The 22,165-nt window shown below is 45.4% G+C and overlaps 1 protein-coding gene across 1 annotated transcript in view; it reads left to right on the top strand.

The window, feature by feature from the left end:
* Positions 1 to 22,165, top strand: part of LOC119958521 (receptor tyrosine-protein kinase erbB-4-like) — a 1,233,387-nt gene that overhangs the window by 1,063,533 nt on the left and 147,689 nt on the right. The window contains exon 21 of the mRNA XM_038787050.1: positions 16,903 to 17,058. Within this exon, the coding sequence (XP_038642978.1) occupies positions 16,903 to 17,058 (156 nt within the window). The remainder of the gene's footprint in view (positions 1 to 16,902; positions 17,059 to 22,165) is intronic.

Below are 22,165 nucleotides of genomic sequence, written 5' to 3'. Positions count from 1 at the left end.
CCCCACTATCCTTCCTATGGTTTGGAGCCCAACAATGCACATTGCCTTGACTGAGGTCTTGCTAAGGCTTTCTACAGCCTTATTGTGGCTTTTATATTGTAACTCTTGTGATAAAATCTATTTATCTCCCCTTGTTCTGGACTCACCCACAACTGCAAACAGTTTCTCCACATTTACCCTTTTCAATCCCTTCATAATTTTAAAGTTTTTTTCACCTCAATCTTCATAATCTTTTCCAACAATTAACTCTCTCAATTGTGGCAACATCCTTGTAACTCTTGTCTACACTTTTGATAATGCTTCAATATAATTTTTTGTAGTGTGGAGGCTATAGTATTGCAGTGCATCTCACAGTTTTCCTTGCAATACTCAAATTTCTTTTCCATTGATTTCAGTTTCTGAGTTCAAGCCATTGATGTACAGGGGCAGCATGGTAGCGCAGTGGTTATCACAGTTGCTTCACATCTCTAGGGTCCCAGGTTCGATTCTTGGCTTGGGTCACTGTCTGTGCAGAGTCTGCACATTCTCCCTGTGTCTGCGTGAGTTTCCTCCAAGTGCTCTGGTTTCCTCCCACAGTCCAACGATGTGCAGGTTGGGTGGATTGGCCATGATAAATTGCCCCTTAGTTTCATATCATAGAATGTACAGTGCAGAAGGAGGCCATTCAGCCCATCGAGTCTGCACAGTAGTTAGCACAGTTACTCCACCGCTCCAGGGTCCTAGGTTCGATTCCCAGCTTCGGTCACTGTCTGCGTGAAGTCTGCACGTTCTCCTCGTGTCTTCGTGGGTTTCCTGCGGGTGCTCCAGTTTCCTCCCACAGTCCAAAGATGTGCAGGTTAGGTGGACTGGCCATGCTAAATTGTTCCTTAGTGTCCAAAGAAGGTTAGGTGGCGTTACTGGGTTACGGGGATAGGGTGGGGATGTGGGCTTAAGTGGGGTGCTCTTTCCAAGTGCCGGTGCAGACTTGGTGGGCCAAATGGCCTCCTTCTGCACTGCAAAATCTATCTATAATCCTTGACTCCCTTATCTATCTAACTCTGCCTTGGGAGTAATTTCAATGACCCAAACTCCACTGCTTTCTGGGGGAGAGAATTCCAGACTAATGGCCCTTTGAGAGAAAAACATTCTTCTCATCCCTGTCTTAAAAGAAATACTTCTTATTTTTAAACTGTGTCCTAAATCTGATTTCTGCCAGATGGGAAAATCATCTTTTCAGCGTCCACATTGTCAGGTCCGCTCAGGATATGATAGGTTACAATAAACTCACCTCTCATTCTTCTGAACTCCAATGGGAACAGGCCCAAAATGTTTGTGCGTCATTCCATCCCAGGAATGTGTCGAGTGAACCTTTTCTGAACGGCTTTTAATGGTCAGAGATTGTTGCACCAGACCAGGATCACATCCAGACCAGGGACAGTTGCCCACGGTCAAGACCAGATCCAGGTCTGGGAGGGTCACACCAGTCCAGGACCACTTCCAAGTCAGGGACCAGGCAGAGACCTTAGCCCACTAGTACACAATATCCCACTTTTGGGCCGAGCTGGATTGGACTCCGGGATTAACGCTGAAGGTGAACAAAGTTGTTCCAGGAAGCATGCAGGTTATTAGTGCAACATTGGCTGGAACTGCAGTGTAAATTCCATGAAAATGAAACTAGGTTGAGACTATTTCTCACAAGAGATATCAACTTCAATTTTGAATCTTTAATAATATGCTTGGAAGAGGATCTGCACTGAAATAATTCCCCCAGGCTTTCATTCTCCATTCAAATGTCAATCTTTATTGTCATTTTTAAAAGTAGATTGTGAAGCATAACATAAATTTCCATATAACAGCCCAGATGGTACAAAGAACAGTGCAAATCTCAAGGCAGGGGTGGGAGTGTTCAATTTGTTTTCAGTTCTCTCCTCTCCTCCCCATCTATCTCCTCTTTATTAATCTCCTCCCAATCCATTCCCTCCCCACCCATCTCCGTCTTATTGATTTCCTCTGCAGCCATCTCCTCCCCACCATCTCTTCCCTATCCCATCTCCTTCCTATCCATCCACTCACTATCTATCTCTGCCCTATCCATCTCCGCCTTATCCATCGTCGCCTAGCCATCTCCGCTCTATCCATCTCCACCCTATCCATCTCCTGCCTCTCTCCTCTTGTTGGGCTACAATTCTGTAGAATTTGGTAACCATCAATTGCCTAAATCAGGGAGTGGTCACTGACCTATAGATAGAGTTCAGTCAGTTCAGATCAGAATGGTTCCAGGGATAAAGTTATGAGGAGCAGTGTTTTTCAAAGTGCGGGCCGCAACCCACGTGACACGCAGGTGTCCGGAGGGTCGCGGAGTGATCAGCCGTAGAATTCCCGCGGTGGTCCAGATCGCAGGACTGGTACTCAATGCCACTACCGGCATTTAAATTGGGAATGGTGGCTGCAACGGCAAAATGAGGTTATGTGCAGTCTATAAGTGGCAGCAGTGATCAGGTAACATGCTCTACACGTACACTGATGTCAAGCACCCTGTATGTATGTACTTTTGGTGCAAATTTACGGAGGAGAGCACTTCCATTTCCTAGCTGCCAGCAAGCAAGGTACAAAAAGAACAAGAACAAAGAAAATTACAGCACAGGAACAGGCCCTTCGGCCCTCCCAGCCTGCGCCGATCCAGATCCTTTATCTAAACCTGTTGTCTATTTTCCAAGGATCTACTTCCCTCTGTTCCCCGCCTGTTCACATATCTGTCCAGATGCATCTTAAATGATGCTATCGTGCCCACCTCTACCACTTCCGCTGGCAAAGCGTCCCAGGCACCCACCACCCTCTGCGTAAAAAAGCTTCCCACGCACATCTCCCTTAAACTTTCCCCCTTTCACCTTGAAATCGTGACCCCTTGTAATTGACACCCCCACTCTTGGAAAAAGCTTGTTGCTATCCACCCTGTCCATACCTCTCATAATTTTGTAGACCTCAATCAGGTCCCCCCTCAACCTCCGTCTTTCCAACGAAAACAATCCTAATCTACTCAACCTTTCTTCATAGCTGGCACCCTCCATACCAGGCAACATCCTGGTGAACCTCCTCTGCACCCTCTCTAAAGCATCCACATCCTTCTGGTAATGTGGCGACCAGAACTGAACGCAGTATTCCAAATGTGGCCTAACCAAAGTCCTATACAACTGTAACATGACCTGCCGACTCTTGTACTCAATACCCCGTCCGATGAAAGCAAGCATGCTGTATGCCTTCTTGACCACTCTATCGACCTGCGTTGCCACCTTCAGGGTACAATGGACCTGAACTCCCAGATCTCTCTGTACATCAATTTTCCCCAGGACTCTTTCATTGACCATATAGTCCGCTCTTGAATTAGATCTTCCAAAATGCATCACCTCGCATTTGCCTGGATTTCCTGGATCTGCCATTTCTCTGCCCAACTCTCCAATCTATCTATATTTTGCTGTATTCTCTGACAGTCCTCCTCGCTATCTGCAACTCCACCAATCTTAGTATCATCTGCAAACTTGCTCATCAGACCACCTACACCTTCGTCCAGATCATTTATGTATATCACAAACAACAGTGGTCCGAGCACGGATCCCTGTGGAACACCACTAGCCATCTTTTTCCATTTTGAGACACTCCCTTCCACCACTACTCTCTGTCTCCTGTTGTCCAGCCAGTTCTTTATCCATCTATCTAGTACACCCTGAACCCATACGACTTCACTTTTTCCATCAACCTGCCATGGGAAACTTTGTCAAACGCCTTAGTGAAGTCCATGTATATGACATCTACAGCCCTTCCCTCATCAATTAACTTTGTCACTTCCTCAAAGAATTCTATTAGGTTTGTAAGACATGATCTTCCCTGCACAAAGCCATGCTGCCTATCACTGATAAGTCTATTTTCTTTCAAATGTGAATAGATCCTATCCCTCAGTATCTTCTCCAACAGTTTGCCTACCACTGACGTCAAGCTCACAGGTCTATAATCCCTGGATTATCCCTGCTACCCTTCTTACACAAAGGGACAACATTAGCAATTCTCCAGTTCTCCGGGACCTCACCCGTTCTTAAGGATACTGCAAAGATATCTGTTAAGGCCCCAGCTATTTCGTCCCTCATTTCCCGCAGTAACCTGGGATAGATCCCATCGGGTCCTGGGGACTTGTCCACCTTAATGCCTTTTAGAATACCCAAAACCTCCCCCTTCCTTATGCCAACCTGACCTTGAGTATTTAAACATCCATCTCTAGCCTCAACATCCGTCATGTTCCTCTCCTTGGTGAATACCGATGCAAAGTACTCATTAAGAATCTCACTCATTTCCTCTGACTCCACGCATAAATTCCCTCTTTTGTCTTTGAGTGGGCCAATCCTTTCTCTAGTTACCCTCTTGCTCCTTATATACGAATAAAAGGCTTTGGGATTTTCCTTAACCCTGTTAGCCAAAGGTATTTCATGACCCCTTTTAGACCTCTTTATTGCGCGTTTGAGATTTGTCCTACTTTCCCGATATTCCTCCAAAGCTTCATCAGTTTTGAGTCGCCTCGATCTTATGTATGCTTCCTTTTTAATCCTAGCTAGTCTCACAATTCCACCCGTCATCCATGGTTCCCTAATCTTGCCATTTATATCTCTCATTTTCACAGGGACATGTCTGTCCTGCACTCTAATCAACCTTTCCTTAAAAGACTCCCACATTACAAATGTGGATTTGCCCTTAAACAACTGCTCCCAATCCACATTCCCTAGCTCCGGCCGAATTTTGTTATACTTGGCCTTTCCCCAATTTAGCACTCTTCCTTTAGGACCACTCTCGTCTTTGTCCATGAGTATTCTAAAACTTATAGAATTGTTATTGCTATTCCCAAAGTAATCACCAACTGAAACTTAAGGTAAGAGGACTGTGAAGATGGATCATTTTGTTACAAGGGAAGAGACGTCCTGGGATGGTCAGCATCTCCCATCTGAATCTGCTGGAGAAAGCTGCGCAGGAAAATCCATGGACAGAGGACAGAGCAGTGTTAGTGTTAGCTCTGTACAGAGCTCCAGGGCCTCTGGTGAGCAGCCTACAAAGAAGAAACTTAACTGAGGAGCAAAGAAATATAAATATGATTTCTTGAGGTATGGTTTTGTTAACTGTGTCAATGCAAATAAGGATACAATGCCCATGTGTGGGGAAGTACTGGCAAATGAGATGTAAAGTTTCAGATTTTGAAAGAGAAATTCCTTTTGAGGTTGAGACCCCAGAGTCAGTTATTAACTTACAGCTGACTCCAAATGAAAAGACTACGCTGCTCAACCTGACCTGTGACAGCATGTTAAAAACATGCCAGAAGCCCATGTGGTTGTCATCATTCTGGAATAACATCTCCCAGGAGTATCTAGTGCTGAGTAAAACAAGCATTTTGTTGCTATTGCCCTTCACGATGACCTACATGTACAAGGTTGGATTTTCCATTCTCACAAAGATGAAGATGGCACAAAGGAACCGGTTAAACTCTGCACCTGATATGCACATTGCCCTCTGCTCCTATGGAGTGAGATGATGAGGACCAAGCAGGCTCGCCTGCGGCATTAAAGGTAAACAGACGTGGCATGAGTTGCAAAGGTCAGGCTGTTGGCAAAAGTGTGTTCCGGGAAAAAAGGTTTGAAAAACACTGAATCAGAGTAGCTGGACTTGTTCTCCTTTGAGAAGAGAAGGTTAAGAGGAGACTCGGTAGTGATGTTAAAAATTGTGAGAGGTTTGGACTAAGTAGACGGAGGGAATTTATTCCCATTGGCAGAAGAATCAAGGACCAGAAGATTTAAGGTGACTGGCACAAGAACAAGAGGAAAAGCTTTTTACACAGTAAGTGGTTGGGATCTGGAATGCACTGTCTGAGAATGTGCTGGAGATTTAATTGCAGCTTACAAAAGTGAATTAGCTAAGCTAATAAAGATAACTTATTTTTACATAGAAACCGTAGGCAAGTGGAACCAGTTGAGTTGCTATTACAAAGAGCTGTCATGAACATGATGGGCCAAATAGCCTTTTACTGTGCAGTAACCATTCTACGATGGGGAAGAGCATTTTAAAATTGAAGCATTGCTGGACTGGGATCCAGTGTAGGTCAGTGAGCGCATGGGTAATAGATTTCCAGGACTCGGTGTGAGTTAATCTATGGTCAGAAGAGTTTTGGAATAGCTCAGGTTTACAAAGAATCCTGCAGCATGTTTGTGGTTACACTCCTAGGTCCACATCTGCAATTTTCTCACACCTCAGGTTGTTCTCCTTTGGGAAAAAACTGTGGAAGTTAGTGATGTAAAAAGCAGTGTTGTGTACATTCAGCAGCACAGTGTGTGTCTGTCTATTCCCAGCCATCTCAAACTGCCCCCCCCCCCCCCCCAAACCCCCAGTCCCCCGGGAAGCATAGCTTGAGATGTTAAGAGGACAAAGCATTTGAAGACTGAAAACTTAAAAAGCCTTTCGATCAGTGAAGTGTGGCATTTGCTTTTCAAACTGCATAGCAACGGAGCGCATCAACTACTTAAACATTCTGCTGGGGAATAATTACAAGGCCCACTCAAGAGACCCTTACAAATTCCCCATTGCGCAGGAGGTCGATACAGGAACAGGCATGGGGCTTCAGTTTGCCATGGCTGCCTTTGTAAAGACTGGTAACCAGGCAATCAGTGCGCGATGTGTAGAATCTGTACAGACTGGGGGCAATTGTGAGCACAGGCAACATTGAGATGTGGAGCCATGGGAATGTCATTAGAGCAAAGCCACAAAAGGATATTTGCCATAAGCAGATGCATGTGAGGGGGCACCAGAGAGAACAATCGATGAGTGACCAGTTGCCAAATTTCAATTCAGTCATTTTTTTCTTTATCCCTTCATGGGATGTGAGCATCACTGGCTGGGCCAGCATTTGCTGTCTATCCCTAATTGTCCTTGAACTGAGTGGCTTTGCTCGGCTATTTCAGAGGGGTAGCGAAGAGTCAACCACATTGCTGTTGGTCTGGAGTCACATCTCGGCAAGACTAATTGGCAGCTTTCCTTCTCTAAACAACATTAGCGACCCAGATAGGTTTAAAAAAACCCAAAATCAATGATTCCTCTCATGGTAACCATTACTGAGACCAACTTCATATTCCAGATTTATTAATTGAATAATTAATTCCACCACTGCCATGCTGGGATTTGAACCCATGTCCCCAGAGCATTAGCCGAGGTCATTGGAGTCCTAGTTCAGTGACATGACCATCCTAATATTAGGGAGCTATAAATGTCCAACTGTGTTTGTAGTCCCTCTGTTCGTGGAATTGTGACCATACAATCGTGCCACGGTTTGTCCAAATAACTATCACTGTGATTGTGTTCCAAAGAGGCCTCAGGTGACCACACTAGTTGCTGAATTTTTTTGAAATTTAGAGGACCCAATTGTTTTTCTTCCCAATTAAGGGGCAATTTAGCGTGGCTAATCCACCTGACCTGCACATCTTTGGGTTGTGAAGGTGAGACCCACGCAGACACGTGGGGAATGTGCAAACTCCACACGGACAGTGACCCAGGGCTGAGATTGAACCCGGGGCTTCAGTGCCGTGAGGCAGCAGTGCTAACCACCGCACCACCGTACCGGCCTCACCTGTTGCTGAATTGAACATATCTGCTTCGAGCTGGGAGGTCATCAGCCAAAGAGAAATGGGCAAAGTCACGACAATCCTGCCACTTTGACAGCAGCTGCACGAGTTTGTTTCCCCCTGCTGGTGCCTTTACCTCAAATTCCACCTCTTGTTCTGTTCACTCCTCCCACCTTTTTTGCTTTACATTAAGAGAAAGCTCTTCAATCTCTCCTTACAGCTCAGAATAGTCCAGACTTCATTGTTTGAGCAAGTTGCCAAACCAATTTTTCAAAAAAACCTTAATTTAAGTCGGTTCTCAGCACTGTTGTGACCAGATGAGGGGGGCTGGGGGGGGGGGGGGGGGGGGGGGGGAAGTTGGCTCCCCTCTATTCAACCACCTTGGCTGCTCACAGGCTCAGCAAAGGTTTAAGTTTATTTTTTATGAGAATATGCCTTTACCGAATCAGAATATATTTAATTATTCAGTTAAAGAGCGAATTATTTAATAAAGAGCCAGGCAAACAAAGAGCAAATTTACTAACCACTATCCAAGAAAAATAATAAGACAATATCGCACGTTCAGTCATTAGGGCAATCACACGCACACACATGTACAAACACACACACACACATATGGACAAGCATGCACAAACACACACAAACGCACATAAACACATGCACGCACACGCATGTACACATACACGCACACACACTCCATAATGGTTTAGTGTTCTTTGATTATACTTTTTAATTTAGGCTAGCTGGTTTCTTCAATGTGGTTAGATGTCAAAGATGTTGCACTTGTTGCAAGATTATGGTTTGCTGGTAGATTTCTGATGCACTTGGCTTTCTAAACCAGGTGGCACACTTATTCCATAGAAAATAGGAGCAGGAGTAGGGTCTTCAGTCCTTCAAACCTGCTCCTTCATTCATTATAATCATGACTGATAATCCAACTCAGTAACCTGTTACCGCTCTGGCCCCCCCCCCCCCCCCCCCCCCCCCCCCCCCCCGGGCCACACACACCCTTTCGTCCCAAGAGCCATATCTTTTTTTTTTTAAACGCATTTTATTCAAACTTGTATCAAAGTAGATTACAGCAAATAAACACCCCGGGAAACATTCTTCCCAACAATTAACTATACAATTTGTACATATTTTTCTCCTTTTCCACCCTCCCTCCCCATCAGCCACCCCCCCCACCCGCCTGCGATGAACAGCTCCTCAAACACGGTCACAACATCCCCCACCTTTTCTCAAACTCCCCTGCTGAGCCCCTTAACCCATACTTTATCGTCTCTAACCGCAGGAAGTCGTACAGGTCACCCAACCATGCTGCTACCCCAGGTGGCGGTGTTGACCGCCACTCCAGCAAAATCCGTCGCCGTGCAATCAGAGAGGCGAAGGCCAAGACATCGGCCTTCCTCCTCTCCATGAGCTCCGGCTTCTCTGACACCCCAAATATCGCCACCAAACGGTCCAGGTCCACCTCCTCCTCCACTATCCTGGAAAGACCGCGAACACTCCCGCCCAGAATCTTCCCAATTTTTCACAACCCCAAAACATGTGTGCATGATTGGCTGGTCCCCCGCCCATACCTCTCACATTCATCGGCTACCCCCTGAAAGAAACCACTCATTCTCGCCCAAGTCATATGCACCCTGTGCACCACCTTAAACTGTATCAGGCTCATCCTTGCACAAGAGGAGGTCCCGTTTACCCTTCGCAGTGCCTCACTCCATACTGGCCAATTGATCTCCAGTCCCAACTCCGCTTCCCATTTCTCTTTGATCTACGCCACCCGCTCGCCTCCCTGCTCCCCCAGCCACTTATATATATATCCCCAGTTCTTCCCTCCCCTTCCACATCCGGAAGCAGTAGTCGCTCCAGCAGGGTGTATCCCAGCAACCTAGGGAACCCCTTCCAGACCTTTCGTGCAAAATCCCTAACCTGTAGATACCTGAACTCACTACCCCTCGGCAGCTCTACCCTCTCCCTTAGCTCCTCCAGACTGGTGAACCCTTCCTCCAAATACAAATCCCTCACCTTGACCAGCCCCACTTCCCCCCCACTTCCCCAGCTTGTATCCCGAGAACCCTCCAAACCTCCCCAACAGACCCATAATCTTTCCCATACTCTCCAACGGGTCCGGAACATACAGCAAGAGGTCATCGGTATAGAGAGACACCCGATGCTCCCTCTGTTCCCTCATTATCCCTTGCCACTCTGCCAACCCCCCGAGAGCCATCGCCAATGGCTCTATGGCCAGCGCAAACAGTAGCGGCGACATGGGGCACCCCTGCCTCGTACCCCTGTGTAAGTCAAAGCTTTGTGAGCTCATATCATTCATCCTCACCCTCGCTCTTGGTGCCACATACAGCAACCGCACCCATGCCACAAATCCCGGCCCAAACCCAAACCTTCCCAAAGCTTCAAACAAGTTCCGCCACTCCACCCGATAAAATGCTTTCTCCGCGTCCATGGGCACCACCACCTCCGGTACCAAAGCCCCCGACGGATTCATCACCACATTCAACAGCCGTCTTATATTACTCGCGAGCTGCCTGCCCTTCATGAAGCCTGTTTGATCTTCTACAACCACCCCTAGGTCATAATCCTCCATCCTCCCCACCAACAACTTAGCCAATACTTTCACATCCGTGTTCAATAGTGATATGGGTCTATACAACCCACATTCCACTGGATCCTTCCCTTTTTTAGGGATTAGTGTGATTACTGCCTGCTTCATCGTCTCCGGCAACTCTACCTTCTCCAGTGCTTCATTAAACGCCCCCAACAGATGTTGTGCCAGGTCCGCCGCAAATTCCTTATAAAATTCTACCGGGTACTCATCCAGCCCAGGGGCCTTCCCCAACTTCATACCCCTGATACTATCCAGCACCTCCCTCAGCACCAGGGGCTCCTCCAATGCCTGCCTCTTTGCTTCCTCCACCTGGGGAAATTCCAGCTCATCCAGAAACCATCCCATGTCCCCCTCCTCTCCTCCTGGGTCTGCCTCATGAAGTCCCTGGTAATACTCTCTAAGTGCCTCATATATCTTCCCTGGCTCTGACACCACATCCCCAGCCCCAGTCCGGATCTTCAATATTTCCCTGCAGCCTGCCTCCACAGCAAGTGCGCCAGCATGCAGCTCACCTTCTCCGCATACTCGTATCGCACCCCTCTTGCCCTACGTGGTTGCCCTACCGCCCTCCCCGTGGTCAGCCTGTCAAATTGCCCTTGCAACTTTTTCCTCCTTGCCAATCCCTCCACGGTGGGCACCCTCGAATATTCCCTGTCCACCTCCACTATCTCGCTCACTAGACAGTCATGTTCCGCCCTCCTTTCCTTATTCGCACGAACTGTAAATGAGATAATTCCTCCCCGGACCACTGCCTTCAGTGCTTCCCAAAAAATGGCCGCCGACACCTCCCCATTCTGATTGAACTCCACATAATCCCTAATCGCCAACCGCACCTTATCACAAAAACCTCCACCCGCCAACAACCCCGAGTCAAACCTCCACCCTGGCTCTGCTGTCGACCTCCCTCATTCTTCTAAACCCTAGCGAATATAGCGTGGGACCTTACTTTTCACAGTAACTTCATTGCAGTGTTAATGTAAGCCGACTTGTGATAATAAAGATTATTGTTATTATTAATGAGACCATGTCGAAAGCCTTCTGAAAGTCCAAATAAACTACATTCACTGCCTCCCCCTCTTCAACTCTACTAGTTATATCTTCGAAGAATCTCACTAGATTTGTCAAGCATGATTTCCCTTTTGTAAATCCATGCTGACTCTGTCTGTTCCTGCCACTGTTTTCAAAGTGCTCTGCTATTAAATATTTTATAATGGACTCCAGCATTTTATCAACTGCTGATGTCAGGCTGACTGGTCTATAATTCCCTGTTTTTTCTGTACCTCCCTTTTTAAATAGTGGGGCCACATTAGCTACCCTTCAATCTGTAGGAACTGTTCCAGAGTCTATAGAATCTTGTATTATGATCACCAATGCATCTATTATTTCCAGAGGCTCTGGGGATTTAGTGGCCATCAATCTAATCAATTTCCCCAACACCATTTCCCTATGAATTTGATTTCATTCAGTTCTTCCCTCCCATTAAACCTGTGTTCCCCAACATTTCTGGTGCATTATTTGCATCCTTCTTTGTGAAGATAGAACCAAAGTATTTAGTTGGCCAACCATTTCTTTGTTCCCCATGATAAATCACCTTGCTTCTGACTGTAAGGCACCTATTCGTCTTTGCCAATCTTTTTCTCTTCATGTACCTAGAGAAGCTTTTACAGTCAGTTTTTATGTTCCCCACAAGTTGACTCTTGAACTCTATTTTCCACTTTTTAATCAATCCCTCCTTTGCTCAATTCTAAACTGCTCCCAATCCTCAGGTCTATTGTTTTTTCTGGCCAATTTGTATGAATCTTCCTTGGATCTAATATATCTAATTTCCCTTGTAAGCCATGGATTGGTCACCGTTTCCGTTTGATTTTTGCATCAGAGAGGAATGAACAATTGTTGCAGTTCACCCGTGTATTCTTTCAATGTTTGCTATTGCCTATCCACCATTATCCCTTTAAGTAAAGTTCTCCAATCCATCATAGCAAACTCGTGCCTCATACCATCATCGTTTCCTTCATTAGATTCAGGACCCTAGTCTCAGATTTAACTACATCACTCTCCATCTTGATGAAGAATTCTATCATGTTATCGTTGCTCATCCCCAAGGGATATCGCACAACTAGAATGCCAATTATTTATTTCTCATTACACAATACCCAGTCTAGGATGGCCTATTCTCTAGTTGGTTCCTTAACGTATTGGCCCAGAAAACCATCCCTTTCACACTCCAGGAATTCCTCCTCTATGGTATTGTTACTAATTTAAGTTGTCCAATCTATATGCAGATTAAAGTCCCCATAATTACAGATGTTCTTTTATCATATGCATCTCTAATTTCCTGTTTAATGCCATCCCCTCTGACATCTCCACTACAGTTTGGGGATCTATATATCTCCCATCAACATTTTTTGCACCTTAGTGTTTCTCACTCTACCCATACACATTCCACATTGCCAAAATATCCTTCCTGACGATTGTGTTAATTTAAGCTCGTCAGTGCAGGAAGTGAGGTAAGTGCGAATTCAGCGGGGCATTCCTCACTGAGGCCAAAATAAAGAGTCCCATATGATAGCAGGGTTTATCTCAGTGCTGCAGGTGCTGAGAAACATCCCGCTAAACGCAACCAAAATGTAACTTAAGATCCTCAATAGCCCACGGGTGAGTGGGCCGCCCAATGCATCCCCATCCCCCCTATTACATTTCAGAAAGGTCAGGAATGGGGGTCAGCAGCAGGATGGCGACAAATTGGATTTTAAGTGCCCATCCCTTCCTTTAAGCCTGGTGGTGGAACATAAAATACAACCTTATAGCACCAAATATTGGGCAGACATAAACCGGAAAAATCTCCTCTCCTTTGCGCCTCAGTATTTGTTAATATTGTTGGGGATCTGTTTAAGAATCCACGACCCTATGGAAACATAATTGTTTAAATTATTAATTTTGTGAGAAAGATTCTTCCAGTTTCTCATCGTGTACAAGGCTTCATTTTACACTATCTTCACGCTATGCAATGGCAATCATGATCTCAGTTAAATAATCAGCTGCCATGTTCTGTTCCTTTATAAGAGGCTGATCTTAAGAGCGAAAATCTTTGCACTTCAAAGTACAAATGCATGATGGTCAATCAGACTGATCCAATAGCACCACGCTGTGAAGTTTTACATAAATGTAGTTCCTCAGTCTTGATCTTGGGTACAAGCACAGTGTGGTTTTGGCTCTGGTGTCAGCAGAGTCATGGCATTGTTCCAGAACAAACGGCTGTCAAGATTCAGCTGCAGGAATCAAGAGAGTTGGAAGCTGTCTTCAACATCCTGTCAGTCTGGGAGGGAAATGTTTCTCTTTGTATTTTACGGGCTACTAGAGCTGAGCTTTGAAACAGACCATACAGGCAGGACCTGCTAACACAGATGGAGGCCAAGATATGGCACGATTTCCTTCACGGCCTTTATCTGACAGCTTGGAGCTTGAGTGCACAATTTAATTATGGAGGTATCCTCCTTTCAGTAGAGGACCTTCTGTTCATAATCTGAAAAACATCCACTTTCAAAGCTACAATGTTTGACTATAGGTTCAAGAATCATGCCTTCTGTTCATGTCCCAAGTTGATGATTCAATGGTCCATCACCCAGCTTATTATGGCTTGAAGATACATTGATAGCATCTTTCCAACCTCCCTTGGCTGGAAATCTAAGGGAGAAAGATTTTCTACAGTTTACAAGTCGGAAACTTTAATTCCTCAACACTGACAGCCTCAGACCTGAGTCTAATTCTGTCAACAAAGGTGGTCAATTGAGTACAAATGTCGACAGCATTAAACAAGAAATGGTGATGAGCAGAACACAGCGTTGCCCTCTTTGCAAACTTATGTCTCAGACCCGATTGAGCCCATAGTTTCATGTGGTTCTCGGTGACTCCCTTTGACACTAATTATACTTCTTTCAGATGAGCTGTTAAACTGAGGACTCGTTTGCTCTCGCAGGTGGACATAAAAGATCCCATGGCATACATTTCAAAGAAAAGCAGGGATGAGCTCTGCCCGGTGTCCTGCCAAACATTTATTCCTCAACCCAAGGTCACATAAAAAGATCACTTGCTCATTGTCACATTGCTGTTTGTGGGACCATGCCATGCATACATTGGCTGCAAATTGCAACAGGTACCTCACTTTGCAAGTGCATCAGCTGCAAAGTGCTTTGGGATGCCCTGAGGTTGTGAAAGGCGCTATGCAAATGCAAGTGTTTCTTTCTCAGGCTCACCTCTGGTACACTGAGTGATCGAAGATTTATGACCTAGTGTTGTGCTTGAACTTTATTTGCTTGAGGTGATTATGATACTCATGCTTTTCTTTGTTTTACCCATTACAGAACATGTCCTCTTTGTAAAATGTCACTTTGTTGATTTATTAGAGTTTGCTTTCAATCTTCTCGGAACCAAGATTATCGTCACCTCAGGCGCTTATTTGTTTCGAGCTGCCAAAACCTCCACTGTGTATGGTTTAATGGATCTAGGAATGTGCCTCTTTCTGTTACACTTTAGCTGATTGATATGCTCTGCCAGATTATCTCCCAGGCAGTAATGGTGAAAATGAACCCCACCAAGTGTGTTGCCATATCTGTGATCCAATTTTCTGCCAAAGCAAAGCCCTGAAAATATCAATTTCCATTATTATTTGGACAAATGAAAGTGGACAGTAATGATTATTGGGTTGATCAAGGCAGTCCCATTCATACCTGATACTTGTGGTTGGAGTGTGTACTACCAGGGCTGAAAGAGTTAAATAGTGAAAACAGGTTGCATAGCTTGGGCTTGTATTTATTCACTAAATATAGAAGATTAAGGGCTGATCTAATTGAGGTGTTTAGGATGATCAAAGAATTTGATCAGATGGATGAAAAGAAACTATGCGGGGATTTTTCGCCCCTTCCCACCAGCGGGACCGTCTGGTCCCAGTGATGGCCAATGGCAAGCTGCCTCTGTCGCGAAGGAGGGGGGTGCTGGGAAATTACTGCTTATGTCCTCTGATGGGGGAATCTAGAACAAGGGGGCATAACTTTAGAAATGGAATTAGCTCGTTAAGGGGTTTGTAAGCGATTCTTGACACTAAGGATGGTGGAAATCTGGAACTGTTCCCCTCATACAGCTGTTGAGGTTGGGGTTCAATTGAAAATTTAAGAACTGGGGTTGATAGCTTTTTATCAAGGGTAAGAGAATCAAAGCAGGTAGATAAAGTGAAAAGCCCAAGACCAAGGCGGCATGGTAGCACAGTGGTTACCACTGTTTCTTCACAGCGCCAAGGTCCCAGGTTCGATTCCCGGTTTGGGTCACTGTCTGCGGAGTCTGCACGTTCTCCCCGTGTCTGCCTTGGTTTCCTCCGGGTGCTCCGATTTCCTCCCACAAGTCCCAAAAGACGGGATGTTAGGTAATTTGGACATTCTGAATTCACCCTGTGTGTAGCTGAACAGGCTCCGGAATGTGATGACCAGGGCTTTTCACAGTAACTTCATTGTAATGTTAATGTAAGCCTACTGGTGACAATGAAGATTATTATTATTATTAGCCATTATTAAATGCCTAATGTTGGTCCCCTCTTCCTGTGTACTTGTTCCCGTACCGGCTGAGGCTTCTCAACCTTGCCCCTTGCCTGAGGTCTGGTGTTCGACAGGTTAAACCACCAGTCAGTTCTCCCCCTCAAGGGGGAAAGCAGCCTATGGTCATCTGCGACTCTGGTGACTTACTTACCTCAGGCTGTGCGCTTAAAGAAACTGCCCCCACACACCCTTCAAAACAAAGATTGTGTTGTTTACTAGCACCTTTTCAAGGGTAACTAAAGATGCTTGCCTTATATGACCAATAAATGCTGGCCTTGTTTCTGGACACACATTTTTCAATCTCCCAGAAGAGGCAAAAAGATTCCAGGGCCAATTTATGATAACTCTGGGGAATTCTGATAATAATAATGACAAGTTATGACAAATTCCAGGATACCGTAATAACACATGAGTGTCATCAATCCCAGCTACCTATCCTTCCCCACCTCCAGTACTTTCACACAATTTATTTTTACTTGGCAGTAAGTGAGATCTAAATCTTCGAGTGTAATGTGGGTGGATTCCGTCCTTGACTATTGCTCAGCTTCCATGTGTGGACTGCTTCTGAACTTGCTCTGGCCCAGAGTGCTTGAAGTGTGATCAGTGTAAATGTGAATGTAATTGTCTTGTCCATCAAAGAGCTGAAGAAAGCTCTGGCGGAGGGATGGGATGGAAGAATAATGATCACTTGCCTCAAATGAATAAAGTCATGTCTTAAAGGGGCAGTGCCTGTGCCACTTCCCATGTTGGATGGCAGCCTATTCTTTTGTACATCGACAATAAGGGCAAGAGATGCCTATTTCAGATTGAACAGAAGTTCACATCTCTCGTTGCTGAACCTTTGGCAGCAGCAAACTTCGGATCAATGAGCTATTCAGAGGGGGATATTTTCGGAGCTCTGCCTATCATGAAATCCTCTAAATCACTGGAATGATTGAGAACATATGCAACTAGAATTGAAACCTTGCTACAATATATTTAAACACTGCTTATTTCTGTACATGTTATGGCTTTCTTGTTTTAAAAAACCCCCAGCAAATTAAAATAGAGACTAATTTTTGGATGGCAGGGAATGATGTACCTGGAGGAGAGACGCCTGGTTCATCGAGACTTGGCAGCGAGGAACGTGCTGGTAAAGTCACCGAATCACATCAAGATTACTGACTTCGGCTTGGCCAGACTGCTGGATGTAGATGAGAAAGAATACAACGCAGATGGAGGAAAGGTTGGTGAAATCATTAGTTTTTGTGGAATAATACATAGCATTGAAGGAGGTAGTTCAGATATCAGTGTTTATATTCCCTTCTCTCGTTATCTAATGTAATCTGCATATTCCTTATATTTATTTCTCACTCATTTGTCTATGTAGCTTTGCCTTAAATTCATCTGTTATTTGCCTCGCTTATTCCCTATGGTAGTGCACTCCATATTCTCACCTTTCTCTGGGTAAATAAATTTCTCCTGAATTCCTTTTTGGATTTATTAATTAGTGTCTTAGGTTTATAACCCCCTAGTTTCGGACTCCCCTCCCCCCCCCCCAAACCCTTTCGCTGCACGGTGACACAGTGGTTAGCACTACTGCTTCACAGCTCCAGGGACCCGAGTTCGATTCCAACCTTGGGTGACTGTCTTTGTGGAGTTTGCACGTTCTCCCCGTGTCTCGTTGGTTTCTTCCAGGTGCTCCGGTTTTCTCCCACAGTCCAATGATATGCAGGCTAGGTGGATTGGCCATGGTAAAATTGTCCCTTTGTGTCCAAAGGCTAGGTGGGGTGACAGGGTGGCAGGGGAGAGGGCCGAGGTAAGTTGTTTCAGAGGGTTGGTGCAGACTTGATGGACTAAATAGCCTCCTTCTGCATGATAGGGATTCTATGGATTTGTCCTATTATAATTTTATAGCCTTCTTTCATATAATCTCTCAGCGAGTTCTGCCAACTCGCACCGGTCCGCGGTGGCCCTTCGGCGCTGGTTGGTGCGGCGCCAACCCCTCCGGATTCCGCAACTTCCGGGCGGCCCAATGCCTGAGTGGTTCACGCTGCTGTTGGCGCCGGTCCGGGCCGCCCCGCCAATTACGTGAGAATCCCGCCCCTTGTTTTTCACTTTCTCCAATGTCTGTATTTCCTTTTCATGATGTGACATTGTACAGTGCTGCTAAATGGGAGGTTCAGCTCCGTAACTAAGAGCAGCTCATTTATATATTTATTATCTAATTGTGATCTTTGCCCATGCCACTTTCTGGAGTGTGTTTGTGTGTGTCTCACTGGAGTAAGGATCGTTGGTTGTGGGAGATAATGACATTTCCAAATGCCACGTATTAATGCATAAATATATAGGAGGTTGACAGTGCTTGGTCAGCCTTTATCTCAAATTGCGCAAACTTTACTTCATTTGCAAAGATCACCTTCAGTGAAATTATAGCAAACAACTGAACTTTTTGTGTTGCTTTTGTTGCTGACTAAGGCTCTCATTAAAGTGAAGGACTATTTAAATTCTCACATGCCTCCTTGGTTATTTATCTCAAAGAACCCCCCCATTGTGAGGGAGGCCCTCATGACATTCTAAACCTTTTATATCTTTTACCACAGAATATGGGGGTCGGGGGGGAGACAGACTTCCTCAATTTTGAGTGAAAATCTTCAGAACGACTGCTTCGCAGTTTCACGACATTTAACCAGTAGAATAAATCTACCCCTGTAAGAAAGTGATTATTTTTCTTCACATTTTTGTCACCCCCTCAAGATGTTTCCAAATGCTTCAGAGTTTTCTACATTCCTCCAATTGTTTGCATTTCCCACTTTCCTTTGCCCCACATTGGCCTTCAGCCACCTAGACCCTGAGCTCTGAAAAGTCTTCCTAAACGACTCCACCTTTTTACTGCTCTCCCTGCCTCCTTAAAACCTACTTCCTTGCTCAATCATTAGGTCACTTTTTCTCACATCTCCACAAATGTCGAAGTCAGGTGCCTTGGGAGCCTATGCTATATTAAGGTCACCATATCAATGCAAGTTGTTCTTGTTGCTCCTGATTATGACCTCTCATTCCTCATGCCAAACACACACATCTTTGCACTGCATCAAAGGCAGCTGCAGGCTTTCAAGTCGAAGTCTCCTTTTTTTCCCTTCTTCCCTGTGCTCTTGGTCAATGCCTTTCGACAAAGGCATATCCCGAATCTGTAAATCACCTCTCTTTGCAGCCTTCCAAAATAGAAAGTCAGTACTACTCCTCTTCGTGAATCTTTCAAAGCAGGTGTTTTCTTTTAGCTTACACAGTTCATAGAATCATAGAATAGTGCAGAAGGAGGCCATTCAACCCGTCGAGTCTGCACCGGCCATTGGAAAGAGCACCCTACCGAAGCCCAGACTACCACCCTATCCCTGTAACCCAGTAACCCCACCCAACCTTTTTGTACACGAAGGGCAATTTAGCATGGCCAATCCATCTAACCTGCAAATCTTTGGACTGTGGGAGCAAACCGGAGCATCCCGGAGGAAACCCAAGCAGACACGGGGAGAAAGTGCAATCTCCGCACAGACAGTGACCCAAACTGAGAATCAAACCTGGGACCCTGGAGCTGTGAAGCAACTGTGCTAACCACTATGCTACAGTGCCCCCCTCGTTGATTTCCTAATAATCCCCTTCCTCACATCCATTTGAATGCTGACCATTGAAAGGTAGAGGTGGTGGAGGGCACTCAGACCACAGTATTATTAGTGCAGATTAAACACAGCACCACAGATGTCAGCTGTGACTCAATGAGTAGCCCTCCTGCCTCAGAGTCATAAGGTTCAGGTCCCAGTCCAGGCAAGAGGGCAGAGTCCAGGCCAACACTGCAATGCAATGCTGTCAGAATGCTGCACATCGGAGATGGGATGTTAAACCTGGGTCCCATCTGTAGTGATCTCTGTATATCAATATACATGATCAATCTATGTAAAGCTAGTACAGGCAATTGAACACAAGATGTCTCACTATCAGGACTTATATAAATAGTTTTCCCGCTCTTTCTAAGAGGAGTGTGTATCAGGAGTGCAGAGAGAACAGGCATGGGAAAGCTAGAGAGAAGAAGTTATTAGTATTGTATTGTATAATTTAATTAGTTATTTCTACAATTGTTTATTTGTTTTACTAGTTGAGTATTAAGTAAAAAGACCTCACAGTATTTATTCATATTACTCAATAAATTAGTTTATCATTACAAGAAGACTACTGCTCATTTCAACAACTCAGCTGGTTCAAAAGAGTAATACATATATTACACAAAGTAATATAACGCCATCTGCCCTCTCAGGTAGATATAAATAACTGCACTGCACAATTTGGAAGAACAGCAAAATGATTTCCCCTCATGGTCTGACCAATGCTGACCCCTTAACCACCATCGCTGAAACAGATTGTCTGGCCTTTATCACACTGCTGTTTGTGGGACCTTGCTGTGTGCAAATTGGTTACTGTGTTTTATAACTGTGACTACACTTCAAAAGTACCTCATTGGCAGTAAAGCTTTCAGACATTCTGTGGTTCTGAAAAGCACAATATGAATAGATCAGAAATCATAGTTAAACTTATGGCATATTTCGCCTGACCTGTGGCGTACCAGCGCTCAGCATAAGGGTGTCTCTGGCATCCAGTATTGCTATGGGGAAGGAGGATTGTGAGTTGTTTCATTTTATTTGGCCACTTTGCTTAATGTAATTTATCACAGAATGGTCCATTCCATTTGAGAGGCAGTCAAATTTCAAAACAAGCAACTTCTAAGTTGCACCTGTGTCCATGGCTCATTTACACCAGTGACATAACCTACTGGTTCCCCTTTGTCCACACTACTAGTTCGATCATCAAAAAACTATAATCAATTTGTGAAACATGATGGGTGGGATTCTCCCATCGGCCGGCCAAGTGTTGATGCCGGCATAAAAACGGGAGTGTTTTACTCCGGCATCAACAAGTCTTTTGGCGCCCGAATCTCCGGCCCACCGGAGGCCAGCACGGCACTGGAGCGGCTTGGGCCGCTCCAGCTTCTGACCCCGGCGTCAACCGGGAGCTGCGGGATCCGTGCATGCGCAGTGGCACCGGCGGCAACTCACGCATGCGCTGTGGCTTTCTTCTCCGCGCCAGCCCCGGCGCCAAATGGCGTAGGGCTACAGGAGCTGGCGCGGAAGGAAGGAGGATACCAGCCTGAGAGGCCGGCCCGCTGATTGGTGGGCTTCGATCGCGGACCAGGCCAAAATCAAGACCCCCCCCACCTCCCCCGGGGCCGGACCCCCCCCTCCTCCCCCACAGGCCACCATTATTTACTTTCGCTACTTTCTTGCCTTTTATAGAGTTGTAAATGGCCCTCTCTCTTCAGAGACATCGCCCTAAGAGTTGGCGTCCATAGGCTTTCATTTGGTTTATATTGAACTATGATTATACTTGGCAAAATGCTGCAGGAGTTTGCCATTGCCTTTTTAAAAATTAATTTACAGGATGTGGGCATCGCTGGCTTGGCCAGCATTTATTGCCCATCCCTAATTGCCCTTGAGAAGATGCTGGTAATTGCCTTCTTGAACCACTGCAGTCCCTGCAGCATAGCTAACCAGGTGAGTCTTCAGCTCTTCATCGGTCATATTGATAGGCTGATGATCAACCTGATGTGCTTGAGTGGGATCCAACAAAAGCCCCCATAATCTGTTCCTTTAAATATTCCGGGCTAGTTTACTCTCATTCTATTTTTTCTCTGTTTATCAACTTTGGTTGCCCTTTGTTGGTTTTTGGGACACTTGCAATATTTGGCTTTATTACTATCCTTTGCAATATTACAGAAGTCTCATAGAATCCCTACAGTGCAGGAGGAGGCCATTTGGGCTATCGAGTCCGCACCGACCCTCTGAAAGAGCACGTTTCCGAGGCCCACACCCCCACCCTATGCCTGAAACCCTACCTAACCTTTTGGACACAAAGTCACAATTTAGCATGGCCAATCCACCCAACCTGCACATGTTTCGGACTGTGGAAGGAAATCAGATTACCCGGGGGAAACCTACACAGTCACGGGGAGAACGTGCAAAGTCCACGCAGTCACCCAAGTTCGGAATCAAACTCAGGTCCCTGGCGCTATGAGGCAGCAGTGCTAACCACTGTGCCACTAGACAACTACCAAAGCGTCTTTGTTTATTTTAATACTAAACTTAACTTTCCAAGTAAGCCATAGATGTATCTTTTTCCTGAATTTTTGCTTTTTGTTTAATGGGTCATATTGTTGTTGAAACATGTTTCCCACTGTTTATTTGCTTTTGATCTATTTACCCAATCAACTTTGACCAATCCTCCTTCTATACCTGTGTAATTGGCTTAGT

Source organism: Scyliorhinus canicula, chromosome 2 (genome assembly GCF_902713615.1).
Source record: "Scyliorhinus canicula chromosome 2, sScyCan1.1, whole genome shotgun sequence".
In the NCBI taxonomy this organism is placed as follows: domain Eukaryota; kingdom Metazoa; phylum Chordata; class Chondrichthyes; order Carcharhiniformes; family Scyliorhinidae; genus Scyliorhinus; species Scyliorhinus canicula.
The sequence above is the reverse complement of the archived record's forward strand: the minus strand, read 5'-3'. Positions and strand labels throughout refer to the sequence as shown.